At 52.5% G+C, this 19,672-nt stretch overlaps 1 protein-coding gene across 20 annotated transcripts in view; it reads left to right on the top strand.

The window, feature by feature from the left end:
• The window catches only part of HDAC4 (histone deacetylase 4), a 363,062-nt gene that overhangs the window by 200,855 nt on the left and 142,535 nt on the right, over window positions 1-19,672 (top strand). For all 20 annotated transcript variants that reach the window (XM_034955509.3, XM_034955504.2, XM_034955511.3 and 17 more), the window contains one exon: window positions 11,677-11,921. In XM_034955509.3, coding sequence (XP_034811400.1) covers window positions 11,677-11,921 — 245 coding nt within the window. The remainder of the gene's footprint in view (window positions 1-11,676; window positions 11,922-19,672) is intronic.

Below are 19,672 nucleotides of genomic sequence, written 5' to 3'. Positions count from 1 at the left end.
CAGGAGCTTTTCAGGAAAAAGTGACTTTATTCACGGAGAGCTGTGGGCTGTAGGCTCTCAGTGAATAGTAATTACAGGGGGGCCTGGCCTTTGGTCAGGAATGAAACCAAAGCCCAAGCCACACAGAGCGGGCCGAGGGGTCGGGCAGGCCCCCAGTGCTGGCTTTGGAAGACCATCGGCTCCGGAGCAGAAGTTCTGAGGCCTCAGGGATGCTTGGGTCTCTACGGCAGGATAGGACCTAGGCCCTTTCATTGCTCCCAAATCCCTGTGTTGCTGACCACACTCAGCCTGAGGCACCCCCCTGGGTGACCTGTGAGCTCCCCATAACACTCCTTCAGCCCCTGATGTTTCCAGCAAAACCAGCCTCCTCTCACTGTTCAGCCAGGTTAGGATGCCAGGGTTCTGGTTTGCTGTGCACTAGTGTGTGGCCCTGGGCAAGTCACTTAAACTGTCCGTACATCAGTTTCCCACACCTGTCAAGCGGGGTGTCCCTTAAATGAATTAATACATCAGCACTAAAGGCCGTGGGCCAGAGTTCACCCCGGGCCCTGTGATTCCCCGGTAGTGAAGAGGGCAAGGAGGCAGGGGAAGTTTCCTGTGTGGGCCCTCTCCCGCCTCCTGCTCGAGCGAGCAGTCTCCTCTGCTGCAGTTCTCAGGGAGCCTGAAGAGCTTTACCTCCCTTCTTTTCTAGAAGGCTAAAGCGCAGTGCCATCCAGGCCTGGCCATGTGCTGCAGCTGCCTTCATGCTAGAACTCTGCACCGAGAACGCAGCTCCGAGCACAGCGTCGAATGCAATCTGCCTGTGACTCGTCTCTCTCCCGCCCAGCCCCACACAGAGAAAGCCTCCCCTGTGCACATCCGTAAATACCACTGTATCTTCTCTTTGCATTTATTTCTTTACATTTTGATTTCAATGGAAAGCAATACAAAACACCTTCTTCTTGCACCATAATATTTTTTATTCTTATTTTTCAAGCATAATTTAACCTACAGTGATTGTTAACATAAGCTTTTGTCTTTGGCATTGCATATATACATGTAAATGAGAGAAACAGAAGTGGCATATAAAAACTCACCTACATACGAAGCTCCAAGGTAGGGCCACTTAAGTTACATATGTTATCTACAGAATATTTTTAAATCTTTACCTTAAAGAATACTTCTACTTTCTCTACCTCGTCTCTACTTTGCGTGCGTGCCCCTCCCCACCATGGTAAATACAACAGTTGTAATTCAGTTGAGAACACTAGGGGAAAATGACATCACATGTAAGTCAGCGTTTGGAATGGGCCTCAGTTATGACCGTTCAGGCCTTTGAATATCAGCTTCAGCGCGAGGTGCTCTCCATAGCTCCGAGGAGGGATGGCAGGTCAAACACGCGTGTCCATCCCTCAGGAAATTCACAAAAACGCCAGTAAAGATCGATAGTTCGTAAGTCCCAACCCAATAACAGCGCTTACCCCAGTCTCCAGACTGTGGTCTCTAAGACTGTTTCCCAAGAAAGGGACCCACACAGGGGTCAAGAAATGTACAGGAAGAGGGCTGGGTGCGGTGGCTCACGCCTGTAATCCCAGCACTTTGGGAGGCCGAGGCAGATGGATCATGAGGTCAGGAGATCGAGACCATCCTGGCCAACACGGTGAAACCCCGCCTCTACTGAAAAAATCAAAAAAATTAGCCGGCTGTGGTGGCTGGCGTCTGTAGTCCCAGCTACTCGGAAGGCTGAGGCAGGAGAATGGTGTGAGCCCGAGAGGCGGAGCTTGCAGTGAGCCAAGATCGCGCCACTGCACTCCAGCCCGGGTGACAGAGCGAGACTCCGTCTCAAAAAAAAAAAAAAAAAAAGAAATGTACAGGAAGAGCCCAAAGCATCTGGTAGCAGAACAGGGCGCTGCTCTCAGAGAGCACTCACAGGGTCTGGAGGGCCGCCCGATCCAACCACGGGGCTCCTGCTCATCAAGGGCAGGACTGTGAGCATTCGTAAACAGTGACCGGAAAACACACCCTCCTCACTGCTCGCGTTTGGAGGATGCTGCGAGACCCACTCAGGATTTTCAGACATAGGCAAACCGAGGAGGAGAATCAAGCGTGACACTGCCTTTCTCATAAGCGCTGTTTGTGAGAGTAACAAGATAGTTGATCCTGGATTCCTTCCCGTTATAGAAATGGTCCTGCTAACACATGGGGAGGGTCTGATGGGACTCGAAGAGCTCTGTTTTTAACCCTGATGAGAGAATCTAGTCAGTGATCATTTTGAGCCTTCGCAACACAAAAAAGCCACCCAGAGAGCAGGGGTTCGCCTTAGGTCTTGCTGGGAAGTCTAAGCTGCCTCTGACCAGGCCTCTCGGTGAGCACCCAGCTTTCAGAAGAACGGGGGACAGAGCCTTGCTCGTCAGCACCAGGGTGTAATCAGCAAAGTGCAGATGACCCGATGTCTTCAGCTAATAAATTATCGGGGTGGGGGGGTGGGGGGCGGGAAGCAGGAGGTCAGGGGAAGGGGTCTTAAAAGATACATCAGCTAATTACAATGTATTTGGATCGTGATTTGAACAAAATATTTAAAAGTGTTTATGAAACTATGGGGACACTTTCTGGCTACTTCATAATATTATAGAATTGTCCATTTATTTGCGTGTGTTGATGGCATTTGATTCGGAAGTCTTCCTGGATAAGATGCAGTGATGACTGGGGCCTGCTTCCCTGTCATCTAGAAGGTGGGGAAGTGGTGGATGAGCAGAGGACCTGAGATCGGCTTGATTACACTATTCTTCATGCTTTTGTGTATTTTCGGAATTTCTCATGAAAGATAAAAATATATATTCTAGAGAAAGGTCATAAGCTCACAAAGATGGGGAGAACAGAAGAGGGGTGACGCGAATGAGAGCCTGGCAACTGACAGCAGGTGACAGAGTCACAGCGATTCAGCAGACCCAAAAAACAGATCTCAGCCAACCACGAAGAGCACTGAGAACTCACCAGATGGAAGCTGCACTGCCACAAAGGGGTGCTCTCCAGCGACTATGATCCTGAGCGCCTCTGCGTGGGGACAGGAGCAAGCTGAGGATGTGGGTACTGCAGCAAGAAAGGGGGGCTAGTCACTGTGTCCACAGCAAACACTGAGTAGGGGGTCCCTCTCTTGGTACACTGAAGGCCCAGCTCTCACCCTCCAGTCCCAGGATGGAGAGGCGCCTCTCGTGGACAGTAGGCCAGCCCTAGGGGAAGGTTCTCTGGGCACTGAGCCAGGGGGTTCCTGATGATGCCACCTCCAGTCACCCTCCATGAAGCCTGGCATTGAGAACCAGACTGTGCCCACAGTTGGCAGGTGGTTTTTGTGCCTCCGCTCACTCTCGGCAACACATAACCAGGGGCAACCAGGCACCTGAGGGGAGGCTTTCGTAGGGACGGTGGAGAGCAAGCAGAGACTCCACAGGGAAAAGAAAACTTGTCACCAGGCTTGGTGACCTGAGGGGAGGCTTTCGCAGGGACGGTGGAGAGCAAACAGAGACTCCACAGGGAAGAGAAAACTTGTCACCAGGCTTGGCGGCTCAGGCCTGTAATCCCAGCACTTTGGGAGGCCACAGCGAGAGGATCACCTGAGGTCAGGAGTTTGAGACCAGCCTGGCCAACATGGAAGGAAGGGAGGGAGGGAGAGAAATTAGCTGGGCATGGTGGTGCACACCTGTAATCCCAGCTACTCAGGAGGCAAGGCATGAGAATCACTTGAATCCGGGAGGTGGAGGTTGTATTGAGCCAAGATCGCACCACTGCAGTCCAGCCTGGGTGACACTCAGCGCGCGCACACACACACACACACACACACACACACACACACACACACACGAAAACTTTTAGTGAGCTATCATTACTATCTTCAGAGACTAGACAAGATATTTTATCTAGGAAATATGAACAGGATGACATTAAAAAAAAAGAACATCCAGGGTCCATTGTCCTCTGAAAATGGCTGTTTTATTTGTCAGTTAGAAACAAAATAGCAAAAATCATGAAACCTCATTTAAAAGGTTAGAATATACATTTAAGGAAATCACACATGAAGAAGTGTGTAAGACAAAGACAAGGAAAACAGCGAGGATGGAAAAGACCGAGTATTGTTCTGGGAGATCTCCTATTCAAGGGGTAGAAGTTCCAGAAGCAGAGAATGGGAAAGGGGAACCCTTGATGAAGTGCTTCAGGGAGCCCCCTACGATGGGAGCACGGGAGCTGCCGTCTCCAAAGGACCAGCCAGGCGCCCAGCAGTGGGTGTGAAAGGTCTTCACCAAACCACACGGCTTCGAAATTTCGGAACGCTGGGGGCCTGGAGAAGACCTTATAGATACCCGGAGAGAGACATCGAGTCACACTCAAGGTGCAGCATCACGTGGCGCCCATTTTCCTGACAATACTGGGAGAGGAAGACAACAGAGTTGCGCCTTCAGAATCCCGAGGGCAAAGGATGGTCTTCAAGCTGGAATTCTATACCCAGCAAAAGTCAGGACGCGTGAAGGGGAGAATCGACACGTTTTCAGATGTGCAGAACTTACTCTCATGCCTCCCTTTTTAAGACACAGCTGGAGCCTGAGTTCTGCAGAGTGAGAAAGTAAACCAAGGGAGACGATGGCTGGGACAAAGGAAACGGGAGACTTAAGGTAGGGCAGAGACAGAGGGAATCCCCTGGAGGAGTTGGGCCCGTCCAGGCCAGCAGCAGTGCAGACAGACGGAGCGCCTGCCCAGGGTGAGTGGCACAGCTTCGGAGGCAGCGTCTGGGCCGGCCTCACCAGACTGCCTTGCCTCGCTGCCTAAACCTGAGGATGCAACACTCAGCCGCTTGTCTGTGCCTGACCTCCGTTGACCACGTGGCCCCACTTTCTCCTCCTTGCCCCACTGCCTCGATTCCCCGAGGTCACTCATTTCTCCAAGGGGGTCTTCTGCCCAGCTCCCACCTGAGAGCTGGAGGTGGCCACCATGGAGGGCAGCCCACCCCTCAGACCACACCTTCTGGCACCTGGTTCTGGTCCACATGACTGCCCTGCCAGATGTTAGACGGGGTGTACTTGGTTTCCTGGGGGTCACCCGTGGCTTCACCCCAGAAGAAGCTCGTGTCCCCTGTCCCAGAAGCTGACGGCAGACTCGGACTCAAGATTGTCCTGTCCCGGGAACCATCGTCAACTCCTCCTTCCACTGCACTGGTGCTGCTGCCTTCAGTCTTCAGAAAGCAAAGGACGTGTTTTCAGGGCCACATATATGCAGATGTTATTATCATAGCAAAGCAAGAGGACACTTAACAAGGTCAGGATGTTGCTCACGGGGTAGGGGGTGCATGTGGTTTGAAGGGACACAGAGGGTGACGTTTGGGCCTCATTGAAGCAGAGGATGCACTGGTGCTGGTTTCATTACTATTCTTTTACTAAACATACTTGTTCTTCAGCATGGATGGCACACTGCACAATAAATAAAGGGTGAAGGACATTGTAGCTAAGTCATGCATTTCTGATGTGCTGTCTCCCTCCTCTTCTGTCCCATCCTCTCTCTTCCCCCCACCCCCACATAGAGGCAAAATATCAGTGTAAGAGGAAATCATGGTTACATAGTTGAAATATCTATTATTTTTCCCTTGATTTGAATGAGTCATTCTTTACTTGAAGAGACCCTAAACGTTGACTGTGTTTCCTAAAGAATAGTGCCTCTTTTTCTTCCATATCTGTATGATGGCATGAAATCGCGTCCTGGGAAGAGGACCTAAGCATGTCGTGGAAAATTAGTGTGCTTCTTTATGAACATTTATTTTAAAAGAGCAAGAGAGAGAGACTAACAGATTTTTCTGTTTGTGATTGAGAATTCATTCACAGCACACTGACCGTCTCCCATTGGACTCTGAATGCGGCCTTTGTGCTCTCACTGACGTCAGGAGTCTGATTGTCTTAATATGTTTCTCAAGGCACAACCTATAAAAGCCATTTTCTGCTGTACCATAGAATATTCATGAGAATACAGACTTTTTTGTTTTGTTGCTGCATTCTTTAAGGAGAGAAGGTTTTATTGTTTTCTTCAGGGTGCTTTGGGTCAAAAGCACTAGCAGCTTCTGTTGGGAACTCGTGGCATTTTGAATGGTTTTTGATACAGAAATAGCACAAGTCACGTCTGACACAGCCGTAGGCGCACGAATGCGTGAATGCAATTGTGGTTCTCATCTCTGCAGCTGGTGTGTGGGGCCGGGCCTGGGACAGCTTGGGCCTCATCCCCACCCACCCGGCTCCCAGGGTCCTCATTAGGAAGCCCTCAGGAGCCCTGAGGTGGGTCTCCTTGCCCTGTGAACGCTCCATTTGTGTTATTGAATCCAACACAAACACAGCATTGTCTTCAGAGGTGAGTGATGGCCGTGGCCGGAGGTGCGCATGGGATGCAGGCGGCATGTGCTGCTGTTGATTTCCTCTGCTCTGCTCTTAGCTTACTTTAGCAGATAGTGGAGTTTCACGTAGCAGTCCGGTAAACCAAGGCAGTGTGAACATCCCTTCCCCACAGTGAGTGAAAATGCAGGAGGTGCCGTAGTGAGAACAGCGACGGCATTCTGCGCATTGGTGAGCCCGACTCCCCAGCCTCGGTGCCCACCGAAGCCCCCTCTGGCTGCACTGTACCAGTGAGTCCAGGCTCCTTCTCAGCAGAAGGTGGCTGCTCTGCAGGGCCCCTCGCCTCCCTGCTCCTCAGGGGACCCGCACTCTTCCGTGTCCATAGGGAGAGGCGCACTGAGCTGGAGACACAGATCTGCGAGGAGTAACTTGCCTCTCTCACCAGCACTGCCGGGGCGGATCAGCGCCAGCACCTTCCAGCATGCACTAAACTGCTGGAGAAGCTGGAGTGGCTGGAAGGAGCCCTGCCTGCCTGCCCTCCTCCTCCTCACTTGCTGGCCTTGGCAGCTCTAGGGTGACCCAGCAGGGGCCTGGAGGAGTCGGAAGCAGCTTCCCAGCTGCAGTCTGCATCATCCTCTCGGTGCTGTCACAGAATGGAAGGTTTTAGCAGAAAAAGGAGTTTGTAAGCGGCATTCAGAAGATTTGGGCAGCAGTTTCTTCCCCCATAGGGTCCTGTCTTTTGGGAGCGGGGAGTGCCGGGCTAGGCTGCGCACTGGCTGATTCACAGGTGCTGGAGTTGAAGAGCAGACCTGGGCCGAGCTGTGACCTCTCAGGTGATGCATGCACAGGAGGTTCAGCTGTGTGCCTGTGAGGCGGGCAGGAGCGTCACCCAAGCTTCAGAAGAGAATTCCCCGGCAGCAGCGTGGCGTTCAGCGTGTTCCGTGTCTGACTGTTTTGATTGTCTCTCAGTCCACTTGACAAATTCCTTTTAAGATGAAATTTGAATCGATTTGCAGAACTTGTACAAATCTCCAAGAAAACAGCTTAAAGAACAGATTAAAGAATGAATGGCTTAGGAATTAAAGCATTAATAGCTCTTGAGTAGACTGGATGGAAAGATGAGTTGTGTAGGTTATCCAGATGAGGCTACATCCAGGGAGCAATTCTTACCTTCAGAGGGCGCTGCCTGTCCTCCTTGGCATCCAAGTGAGCGCATCTCCTCCACGCTCAATGGTGAATGCTGGCCGGCATCCCTGTGAGGAACCTTGTGATCATTTTCCATTTCTGAAAACTCCCAGGTGGTGGGGGCCCTTGGCCCACATCAGCATTGACCACCCCGGGCTCAGATCTGGCCAGGTGCCTGCGTTGTGATGGGAATTTCAGTACACTGAATTTTGCCTCTGACCCTGATGAAATAGCTTCAGTGGCATTTGCATCAAGTTCATGTTAGTGTCATCTCTATTAGATGCTTTGGAGCAAACATGAACTTGGGTTTCCTTTTAAGATGTCCTGTGATTCCAGATTCAGGGGAATCTGAGAAAAGTTTGAAGAAAGAAAATTCCACTCGGCCAGCCAACCTTGGGTGTGCAGAGCCTGCCCCGCCTTCCCCACTTTGTCCTGAGAAGCTGGGTCCTCCCCAGCACCAGAGTTGCTGCTGCTTCCCCTTGCGCCCTTGGCTGCTCTCCCGGCCCCAAGCCTGAGTGACACTCTAGGATTGCAGATGGCGGGCTGGTCTCTGGGCTCCCCCGTCCCCATGACCCTCCACCTGCACCCAGACCTCTGGGTCCTTGCTCAGGCAGCCCCTGCCCTCAGTGAGACGCAACCCACTGTGGGCCCTTCCCCTGGGCCTGCCATCAGCTCCTGTGCTCCTCGGCGCCCCAGCGGCTGCCCTGGGCCCGTTCCCACAGCACCTGGCACACAGCAGGAGCCATGAATGTTCTTTGGGAACTGAATGAGGAGTAGAAATGCGGGCATGTCATGTTTTTGAAGTTAATTAAAAAAATCCCTTTAAAGTTGTTTTATGTTCGGTTTTTAAAGAGATTAACACCAGACGTTTGCGATGCTGCCCCCTCCCTCCATCTGTGAGAAATTAGAAATGGAGGGGGATGCGCTAAAGCCAGCAGCGGGTCCGGCCTCTGCCCAGCGCCTGTGGTGGGACCCTGTTTCTACATGGGACCTTGGGTGACAGCAGCACATCTTATAAGCAGGGGTCCCACCCAGGCCCCCCACACAGGGATAAATGAGGCGAGACGTAGGCAATAACCCAGCTTCCAAGATGCAACGCTGTGCAATTACTTATTCCCTGTGCTTATTTGTTCAAGCTAAAATGTCTCTGTTTGACCAAACAGAAAGAATATGAGAGAGACCAGTTTCACCTACAAATATAGACACCAGCATTCTAAATAACATGGTCGTTGTTCATGCTATTTTGTTTTTCTAACTTTATCCCTTCCTAGAGATAAATGCAACTTTGTTCTTCTACATTATACAAGTGTATGCATTCCCCGATGGATTCACCCATGGGTGCTGGCTGTGTGACTTAGAAGAACAGTTGTGTTTATCCCTGGAAAGCACAGGCCCGCTCACCTGAGGCACTCTAGGAAGTCACTCTGCAGGGCACTGGTCCCAGGAGAACCGCGTGCCAATCACAGCCATGAACGCGGAAGAGGGAACCGCAACCTGACAGTCATTCACGAGACTGTGTTTTCAGGAAAGTGTTCAGCACCGCCGTGCTTGTGAGAGCCGGACCCGTAGCCCCCAGTGCCCACAGCAGGGAGCCCGCCAGCTGAGTCTTCTTCAAGAAGCCAGGCCCCGTTCTCTTTTCTCCAAGTTTGCGAGTTTGCTGACTTAGCTCTCCTCCCTGCCTTTCATATATTTTATTCCTTAAAAGAAAGTCTGAAGCAAATGTAGGTGAACACTGATGTTTCATAAAACCGGCATTGCTTACGCAGTTTTTCCATTTTGCTATATTTTGTCATAAAAATGATCAGAAAAGGGAAGAAAGGAAATGAATAGGGTCCAGTCCTCACCCACGTGTGGGGTGGGGGAGTGGGTGGACCCCTGCTTTCTGCTCCTGCACATGGAACAGTCTTCACCCATGTGTGGGGTGGGGGGTGGGTGGACCCCTGCTTTCTGCTCCTCCACATGGAACAGTCCTCACCCATGTGCAGGGTAGGGGGTGGGTGGACCCCTGCTTTCTGCTCCTGCACATAGAACAGTCCTCACCCATGTGCAGGGTGGGGGGTGGGCGGACCCCTACTCCCTGCTCCCGCACACTGAACACGCAGTTTATGTGCGTAGATTCTTCTCACATAATAGCAAATGAAAACCTTTTACTGTGTCAAAGTCGACACCCAATTAAAAACTAAATACGTGCATTTTAAAAGTTGGGGGTTGCACTTCACTGATTTGGGGAAAGAAACAGAAACAGTCAGAGAGGAGGATTTCATTTGAAAAACAACAACGAGGCAGCCCGTGCTGCGCTGTGGAATGTGATCAGATATATTCAGAAGCTTCTGTCACCTTCTGGGTTGCTTTGTGTCTTTTCACTGTCCGGGAAAGTGGCCTGAGCTGGTCTTCGTGGCCTGAGGCCTGGGCACTCCTCAGGTTCAAGCCAGTCCAGCCAGGGCAGCCAGCAGGGCCAGGTTAGGAGCATGATTGACTGCGGTGGGGCAGGGGAGGGGTGAGGAGACAGTGAAGTCAGCCAGGGAACCTGAGAGCACCCCTCACCCTGGGCGCCAGGAGCTCAGGTGACTGCAGCTCCCACGGCTAAGTGGCAACCCAGGGATCAGAACCCCAAGCTCTGGCCAGTGCCCAGGCCTCCCCCAAAGCATTTCCCACCCTTTTCTCAGGAGAAGGCTGAGTCCTGGGACCAGGACCTCCAGTGGTTTGGAGACAAAGCCAGTGTGGGACCTGCTGCCTGGGCAGTGACTGTGGAAATGCTTTGCACCGAGGGGCAGCTGCCACCTATGGGCTGTTTCACCCAAATCGGTGGCTTTGAGACTGTGGAGTGCAGGTTTTCCTAGGAACTGAGTTGCTGACAAGGCCTGGTCTTAGGCCAGTCCAGAGAGGGGCTGAGTGTCAGGGTGAACGTGGGTGGGCTGCTCTCAGGGAGGCACCTGGACAAGGTCACGCCCAAAGGTGCTGACCCTGAGGGGCGAGGAGCTGTTTTCTCAGCAGCCCTCTTGTTGGCCCAGACACCCCTCTGAGCTTGAGACCCTCCTAGACGGCAAGGCCCCACCTCCCCACTTGGCCCAGGTCACATGAGTGTTGGTTATGGGGAGCTTTCTGAGGGGTGGGCCTGTGGGAGGGGAGCAGGCAGGCTGGGCTCTCACTTGGACTCTCAGTGAAGTTTTCGGCAGAGTCGTGTGTCTGAGAAGTGACGCTGGGATGTCCCTGGGCTGTGCCAGGAGCAGTGCTGGCTCAGAGTGAGTGTCTGCACGCACTGCATGCTTTCAGAATAGGGACCTGCCGTAAAAGGGGTGCGCAGGTCGGGCTGTTTGTGATATCTGTAATTTAAACCTACCCTTCTTCCTGCGTTACTTTTCTCACTTTCATTTGGTATTGATTGTAAGGAATGAAATTGATTCAGCTTCTGTTCCTCATCAAAATTACTTGTAGCCTTTTCTCAATAGCACATTAGTACAGGGCAGAAAATCCATTTCTTCGCGAGGTGCAGAAACGCATGCCCAGAGGAACGCACTTGTGCCAAGAGCCAGGAGCACGTCTCGTTGGCTGTGTCTGGTAAACATGTTTTCCAAGGGGGCACTTGTCTCACCATGGAAACGGGCTCCGGGTCTCTAGCGTCTGTCTGGACCACTTCTGGGGCACACGCTCTTCTTGTGGCTCTCACAGCGGCACGGTGGCTTCGATGGAAGAGGAGGAAGAGGAGCAGGACAGGCAGTCTTCCTGGCTGAGGCCAGGCGCCCGCTCTTTTCCTTGAACAGCCAGAACCTTTTTCTTTATTTTTCTCATTATTGACCTCTAGAAATGATGTCAGCAAGGCCTCTGGGCCTGTAGCGGGGTCCTCTGAGAGCCGGCCTCCGGGGTAGGGTGGAGGAAGGAACAGGGATTGTGGAGTGCGTCCTGGCCTGACCTTCCATGGGCTTTTGTGGTTTTTGTCCTTGAGGAATGGGCCCCAGAGGCCTCTGAGTCTTGCATTTTGAGTTTGTTGGGCAAGAGGGGGACAGGGGGAGAGGGGTATCCAGTCCTCAAATGGTCACAACCCTCCCACTCCCCGCCCCGTGAAGGTGGCCAGTGTGTTGGGTGGGGGCTCTGGGGCCCAGGGACGGCCGAGGGCGGCAGTAACCGGCTCTCCTGCTTGTTTTTCCCACAGTGGATGTGGCCGCGGCGCTGCCTCTGCAAGTGGCCCCCTCGGCAGTGCCCATGGACCTGCGCCTGGACCACCAGTTCTCACTGCCTGTGGCAGAGCCGGCCCTGCGGGAGCAGCAGCTGCAGCAGGAGCTCCTGGCGCTCAAGCAGAAGCAGCAGATCCAGAGGCAGATCCTCATCGCCGAGTTCCAGAGGCAGCACGAGCAGCTCTCCCGGCAGCACGAGGCGCAGCTCCACGAGCACATCAAGGTGAGGCGCGGTGCGGGGGTGCGGGTGGGCCAGGCCTCCGGCACCCTCAACTCCCTGTGACTCCAGCCCTGCCTCCGCGGAGTGTGCCGGGGCCCCAGGCATGATGCAGGGTTCCTGCAGGAGGCCTTCCGCGTTGGGACGGTAACACCAGGCGACAAACCGCGGGCAGCACTTGCGTGTATTGTGGAGGACGTGGTGCTGAGTGGGAACAGCGGTCCAAAGTCATTGAGTGGAAGCATATTCCAAATAGGAAAAATGCTTATCGCCTAATTTCATCCGAAACATGCTCAGAAACAGAAAAGCTACCAAAGGGAAGAAGCACCAGAACCTTAATGATCGTTGCTGGGAGGTGTATTGACAAATCTGTGTTTTCTTTTCCTTAGGACTTTTCTATATTTTCTATTTTCTCTACTAACCTTTTATAATTAGAAAAAGATAATATTTTCTTTTAATTTAAATGCGGTAAGAAAAAAAAGACTTTTTTTGGTACTTACTGTCTACAAATATTTAATCTGATACCAGATTTTAAAATTAAATCAATTGGAAATATGTACTAGTGATATGTAGCAAAGTTCTATAGTTGGCAGGCTAGTTATGATATCTGTGATTATAATATGCTGTCACTGCATTTAGAACCATTTAGAGCAACACCGTCTAATAGAAATATACATGAGTATATTAAAATTCCACCAGTAATTTTAAATATTCTAGTGGTCACATTAAACAAAGTGAAAAATCCCACAAAACCAGATTAAGTTATCTATATCTGTGTAACAAAATTACCCCAACACTTAGCAGTTTAAAATAGCAAGTTTGTATTGTCTTGCTCTGTGGGTCAGCAATCCTGGAGCAGCTTCGCTGATGGGGTCTCCCATTATGTTGTTATTAAGATGTCAGGCAGGGCTGTGGTCTCATCTGCAGGGTTGACTGGACTGAGGCGGGAGGAGCTCCATTCAGGCTCACTCACATGGCCGCAGGCAGGAGCCCTGAGGTCCTCATCCACAGGGCTGCTCACAGCATAGCAGCCAGCTTCCCAGAGGGAGCAACCCGAGAGGAAGCATGGCCAACATGGAAGCCACAGGGTCTCTCGTGCCCTGATCTGGGAAGTGGCAGGCCGCCACCAACACTGCTGCTGTTGTTGTTCATGCTAAGTCTTGGCAAGCCACTGGGTCACAGGTAGGGCATGTCTCCATTCGGGCCAGCCGCATTTCGAGCCACACGTGGTTCATGGCAACTGTTGGACAGCACAGATGTAGGGCATCAAAAGCCTATGACCGTATGCAACCTGGTGCTTCTGAGATGCTCACATGGTCCATGGGTAGAAGTTGTTCAGCTGAGGTCTTGGCTACCTGGCATTAGCCCACACACAGATATTAGTGTGCCCACCTAGTGTGCAGAATAGCTTAGGGGTGCATCCCTCTGTTTCTGCCCTAGCTGGTAATTCTCTTGACCACAGGATCCCAGTTTCCCTTCCTTTATATGTAAGACACTTTGTTCAGTGTCTTTATTTCATAATCACTGTTGAGAAATGGAGGTAAAGTAGTATCAGTTGTCTGTAGACTTAGTGGCAGATTGTGGGGGAGGCTGCATCCCAAAGCTGGGCTGGCCCTGGAGGACAGGCTCAGGGACAGCTCCATGTCCCCTCTCATGGGTGCCAAACCATTCTGTGAGTGCCTGTGCTTCAAAGGTGAGCCCTGAGAGCTCTGTACTCGGCCCCCTCTGGCCTTGAGGGAACGGGGGCTGGGAGGTTTCTGGCTGGACCCTGAGGGGCTGCTTGCGGGCTCTGGGTCTTTGGACTTGGCACCGTTGCCTTGGCATTTGTTGGCTTGGGAGTTGTTGCTGCTGCTTTTTCCCGGATGCATGGGCCTGCTAATGTCAGTGTTTGACAAACCAAGGAGAGGACACTTTCCTGAGCTCTTGAAGTCCATGCTTTATCGTTTTTGCCTTCAGATTTCAGAGCGACCTAGCAGCCGTGTGTAACAAACACGTCACTTGTCCCTGTGGAGATTGGCCCACCAGCCTCCACTGGCACCCTGTCCACTTTAACAAGCGCACTCGAGTTTAGGGTGGGGCAGTTGAGAGCTCCACAAGCACCATACCCTTTGGGATCCCTGTGATCCTGACACTCCTGGCAGGTGGGACATGAGAGAGGACACAGTCTTCACTTTACTGATGGCACCGCTCAGTGCTGTGGACAGGCCAGTCTTGCCTCCCTCACGGCCCTGACCATGGGCAGCTGCAGCTGGCTTCTGTTTTTCAGGCCTGGGAGAAGAGTTTTCAAGCTGGCTGCAGGAAACGGGTGCATGCCAGGCAGAAGGCGCGGATCAGGGGGAGTCACTGCAGGCAATCCCTGCAGCCTGCCCAGGGCTTCAGCTCACCAGCCTTTCCGTGATCTGCGAAGAGCAGCCCTCAAGAGGCCACTCGTTTTATTTAGTTTTTGCGCCATAGGCTCACATTCTATGACTCCTAGAAGTAATTTTTTAAAATGAGTACCGTAGCTCCTTCGTATTCTGCATGTTGGCAACCCCACATCAAGCCCGAGGACTCCCTGACAGCAGTCTTGACCCAGGCACTGCCCTGTGCCTCTCAGAAGCCCCCGTCGGCCATTGGTCCCGCCTGCCTCGGGGACATGAGGACCACTCACTCACTGTGGCTTCCCTGCATTCCTGCAGGCCAACACAGATGCTGGCTGAGGATGGCCTCAGGGGCTCCTGCTGAATTCCATTTTTCCTGTTGTCACTGCACCCTGGTGAGCCCTGCAGTCCTCGCGGTTGATCCACCTGGAGCATTCACAGTGCGTGATTAGGAGACCCTACCCCAAAGCCGCCATGGCTGTCGGTGCAGAGCGAGGTTAAGGAGATGGGATTGTTGATGTCTTATTCCGTGCTGGTTGAATTTGTAGCTTTTACAAGAAGAAGACGTAGATGAGAAGCTGAGAAGTAAGCCTAAGCCCCGTGTGTTTGACCAGGGCTCCTCAAGGTAGTCCTAGGAGGCCAGAAGACATAAAGAAGACACTTGAGTTGGGGTCAGTGCTGCCATCTCAGGGTGAGGCCAGGTCTCACCTCCAGAACCCCTCTGCCTCTCCTCTCCTGGTGCCCCAGGAGCTGGCTTCACTGCTTGGAAGAGAACACCCCGACCCCAGTCCTCACGTCGCTCCTACAGGCCAGTCCTTCAGGCCATGCTCCTCATTCCTAGAGGGGTCCCTGGGAAAGCCCACCCCACCACCCTCTGAGAGATGGCCAGAGACCTTAGAACCATGGCTCTGGAGCCAGTCTCTGGGCCAGGGACTCAAAAGCACAGAAAGAAGTACAAGGTTGCCTTTCTCTTTGCATTTTAATCACTTATTTCTTCATTAAAATAGAGATTATAAAAGCCATTTGAACTACATAGTGGTTTCATTACATTAGGAGGCTTTTGTTTGGATGATTTAAACTCTCTTTATAAGCCATCATATTGTTAGTGACATTTGGCAATAGTGTTTGTCAGACAGATTTCTTGAACACAAAATCTAATTAGTGTCATTAAATCATCAGTGAATTTGAATAGAGTTTTATAATTGAAAAGGGAATCATTTTTAAAATATAACTTAAATTATTAATGTTGGGTAAATAGGATCTTTTAGGAGAATTTTAATGCTCGTGGTCCCCTTGGACTTTCCGGTTTCCTGGCTGTTTGTGGTGGTTTAGACACAGCCTTGCCTCTCCTTCTCGGACAGTGCTTTTCCACCGAGAAGCGGATCCCAGGTAAGCGTGGAAGTTCTCTTGCACTTCTGTGTGTTTGTTTGTTTTTTGAGGCAGTCTCGCTCAACTGTTGCACAGGCTGGAGTGCATTGGTGCCATCTCAGTTCACTTCAATCTTCGCCTCCCAGGTTCAAGCGATTCTCATGCCTCAGCCACCTGAGTGGCTGGGATTACCAGCATGCACCACCACACCCTGTTGCTAATTTTTGTGTTTTTGGTAGAGATGGGTTTTTCCCATGTTGGCCAGGCTAGGCTCGAACTCTTGGCCTTAAGTGATCTGCCTGTCTCAGCCTCCCAAAGTGTCAGGTTTACAGGCGTGAGCCACTGCGCCCAGCCTCTCTCTTGCATTTCTGATTAATGCCTCCCAGAAGAATATGGAGAGGGAGGATACAAACATAGATACCCAGAGAGGGTCCAAGGACAGGCCACGAAGCTATGGCTAGAGCATGCCCCAGGCTGGTGAGTGATGGAGCAGGGGCATGTGGGAGACCCCAAGCCCAAGACTGGGCCCTGGCACCCCCCTCAGGGTACATCTCTCCCCAGGAGGCACAGGGCACCCCCCACAGGGTGCACCTCTCCCTAGGAAACATGGGGCACCCCCTGCAGGGTGCATCTCTCCCCAGGAGGCACAGGACACCCCCACAGGGCACACCTTTCCCCAGCAGTTAGGGTACACCTCTCCCCAGGAGGCATGGGGCACCCCCTGCAGGGCACATGTCTCCCCACAAGACATGGGGCACCCTTCATAGGGCAGACCTCTCCCCAGGAGATATAGGGCACCCCCTGTAGGGCATTCCTCTCCCCAGAAGACACTGAGGCACCCCTATAGGGCACACCTCTTCCCAGGAGATACAGGGCAACCCCCATGGGGGATACAGGCACCCCATGGGGTGCACCTCTCTCCAGAAGACACTGGGCACTCCTCCCATAGGGCACAGCCTCCAGGGCAGACACTGAGGGATAGCCCTCCATGATAGACACCAAGGGACCCCCCCCATAGGGGACAGCCCTCCAGGGCAGACACTGAGGTACCCCCCGCCCCCACCATAGGGCATAGCCTCCAGGGCAGACACCAAGGGACCACCCCATAGGGCACAGCCTCCAGGGCAGACACTGGGGGACCCCCCCCAATAGGGCACAGCCTCCAGGGCAGACACTGAGGGACCCCCCCATAGGGCACAGCCCTCCATGATAGACACCAAGGGACCCCCCCCCATAGGACACATCCTCCAGGACAGACACCAAGGAATCCCCCCATAGGACACATCCTCCAGGGCAGACACTGAGGGACCCCACCATAGGACACATCCTCCAGGGCAGACACTGAGGGACCCCACCATAGGACACAGTCTCCAGGACAGACACTGAGGGACCCCCCCCCCATAGGACACAGTCTCCAGGACAGACACTGAGGGACCCCCCCCCATAGGACACATCCTCCAGGACAGACACTGAGGGACCCCCCCATAGGACACAGCCTGCAGGACAGACACTGAGGGACCCCCCACCATAGGGCATAGCCTCCAGGACAGACACTGAGGGACCCCCCCCCGATAGGGCACAGCCTCCAGGACAGACACTAAGGGACCACCCCATAGGGCACAGCCTCCAGGACAGACACTGGGGGACCCCCCCCATAGGGCACAGCCTCCAGGACAGACACTGAGGGACCCCCCCCCAATAGGGCACAGCCTCCAGGACAGACACTGAGGGACCCCCCCCCCCAATAGGGCACAGCCTCCAGGACAGACACTGAGGGACCGCCCCCTCATAGGGCACAGCCTCCAGGACAGACACTGAGGGACCCCCCCCCCCCCACCATAGGACACATCCTCCAGGACAGACACTTAGGGAGCCCCCATAGGGCACAGCCTCCAGGGCAGGTACAGGGCACCTTTTGTATGTAGGTTGCACATCGCCCTCCTGCAAGGCTTTCCCTCTTTCCCTGCACTGGTGTAAGGCGTGCCTTTTCTTCCCTAACTTCAGCCTATTCCCAGTCGAATGCATGAAGAGTAAAAATCATTTACACACTGTTTTAGTGGCATGTCTTTTTTTTTTTTTTTTTTTTTTTACTAGCAAGGCTGGCCTCTTTTTCGTGTGCGTGTGTGTGTGTGTGTGGTGTGTGTGTGTGTCCATGTGACTTGTGCTATGGAGAGCACAGTGGGTAGGAGAGAGTTTTCAGAGCTGTTTAGTTGATAGTGTGACTCTTCCTTTCAGGGAGGGACTAACATGGAAAGGAACCTAGTTTTCTGGCACTGGGAGCGTGGGTCATGATCCTTATTCTCTTTAATACCTGGCCGAGGAAGCTGAAGAGATGTTGCCCAGGCCCAGCTTTCTGGTCACCTGAGGCAGCTGTCAGTGAGCATTAGAGCTCACCTGATCTGTGCCGAATGCCTGATCCAGGGCTCCGCGCCAGGACAGGGGTGCGGTGGGGAGGCGGGGGGCAGGAGCACACTCTTGGTTTGGAGCAGAGTCCCTCTGTGATGCCTCTGGGTGAAGATTAAGAACAGATGGGAAGACCTCGTGCACACCTTTGCTTAGCATGAGCTGCCTCCCAAGCTAGGCAGAGGCACATGCACGTGGCAGTGGGCAGTGGGGCCAGGTGACACATAGGGCACGTGGGCACACACCTGGAGAGCCATGGATGCCGTGGCCCTACCCCAGCTGGTCTGCACCTGGTGTTCCCATCCATGGGCGGCAGCTTGCCGTCCGTGGCATCCACTCTTCCGCCCTTTCCTCCTGGCCCCTGCCGCTTTATGTGGGCGCGGCATCTCCCCACTCTGGGGCTGTTCCCCTGGCAAGTTGAAAAAGAGACACAAGAAACTCAAGAGTTTCGTTTTAAAAGTGAAAATCTTTTTGGGTTACCACTTGAATATTTGTATATTAAATTCTGAAGTCAGAGTCAAAGCAGCTAAATTCTGGGGCTCCTATATTTGGTTCAGAGTTCAGTGTACGCTTAACTTAAAGTCTGGTTAGAGTAATGGGATCAGCTATGATTGGTTTTGTTTTTGCTTTTCTTAGAAGAATGAGGTCGTAGTTATCTTATTTTAAATTGCTCATTATAGTTTCAGTCTGCAAAAAATTGCTTCCCAACAGCCCTTGCCCCATGGAGTAGTCTAATGTGTAAAGTTAGCGAGGGACTAGTTGCAGACAATTTTAGCTAACTTAAAAATAAGCGCATCTCAAAGTCCTGTTTTTCGAAGCCTGAATTCGGTATTCCAGTGACGCACCTGCCCTCTAGAAGCCAACTGAGGGTTCCTACGGAGAATAAGTACCTATTCACCATGCTAGGATGTGGGGCAGGAGTGAAGAAGAGTGAAATGGCCATCTTCCCTTGTGGTTCCAGCATTTTCCGAGCATGCCGAGGGCAGAGGGTCCCTGTGTCTTCTTTGAAGATCAAGAAACAGGCCTGACGTCTAAGCTTGTGCTATGAACAGGGAGTATTGAAATCCAGTTTGTCCTGACGGCTTTCACTTTGCAGGCTTTGCTCTACAGATAATCTGTTATAAATCTAATAAGATGGAATGCCTCCCTACAAGTAGCGAAGCTGAGATCACACAGCGTTGCCGGGGGCAGGGAGGGAATCAGTCACTGTTTGTGACTGCTGGTTTCATTAAAACTCCACCACAGTCGTGTTTCTGGGAGTTTTGCCTTCCTGTGAATTTTAATCCCCAGCAGCCATGGTTGTTGCTTTCATTCTTTTTGAAATGATGGTGGAAAGAGCTCACTTTCCCTCTGGGTTCTGGCTGACAAGTAGATACTGTGAGACTGCATTAGGCTGCATCTGTCCGCTCTGCGTTTCCGCCCTGAGTGAGCTCTGAGCAGCAGGAGGGAGGGAGCCAAGGGGCCCTGTGCAGGTGACAGCCAGAGGGGAGGGGCTCGCCATGACGAGGAGATCAGTTCAACAAAGGACTGTGTTTGTTTTCTGAGCTGAGAAGCACCCCGAAGCCCTGTGGGTTGTATGTTTATAGGTTAACCTGCCGGTGGCGTTCCCAATCTGCGGACAGTGGC

The sequence above is a fragment of the Pan paniscus genome, chromosome 13, assembly GCF_029289425.2.
Source record: "Pan paniscus chromosome 13, NHGRI_mPanPan1-v2.0_pri, whole genome shotgun sequence".
NCBI classification, from domain to species: domain Eukaryota; kingdom Metazoa; phylum Chordata; class Mammalia; order Primates; family Hominidae; genus Pan; species Pan paniscus.
Note: the sequence above shows the minus strand (reverse complement) of the source record. Positions and strands in the feature narration are given on the sequence as shown.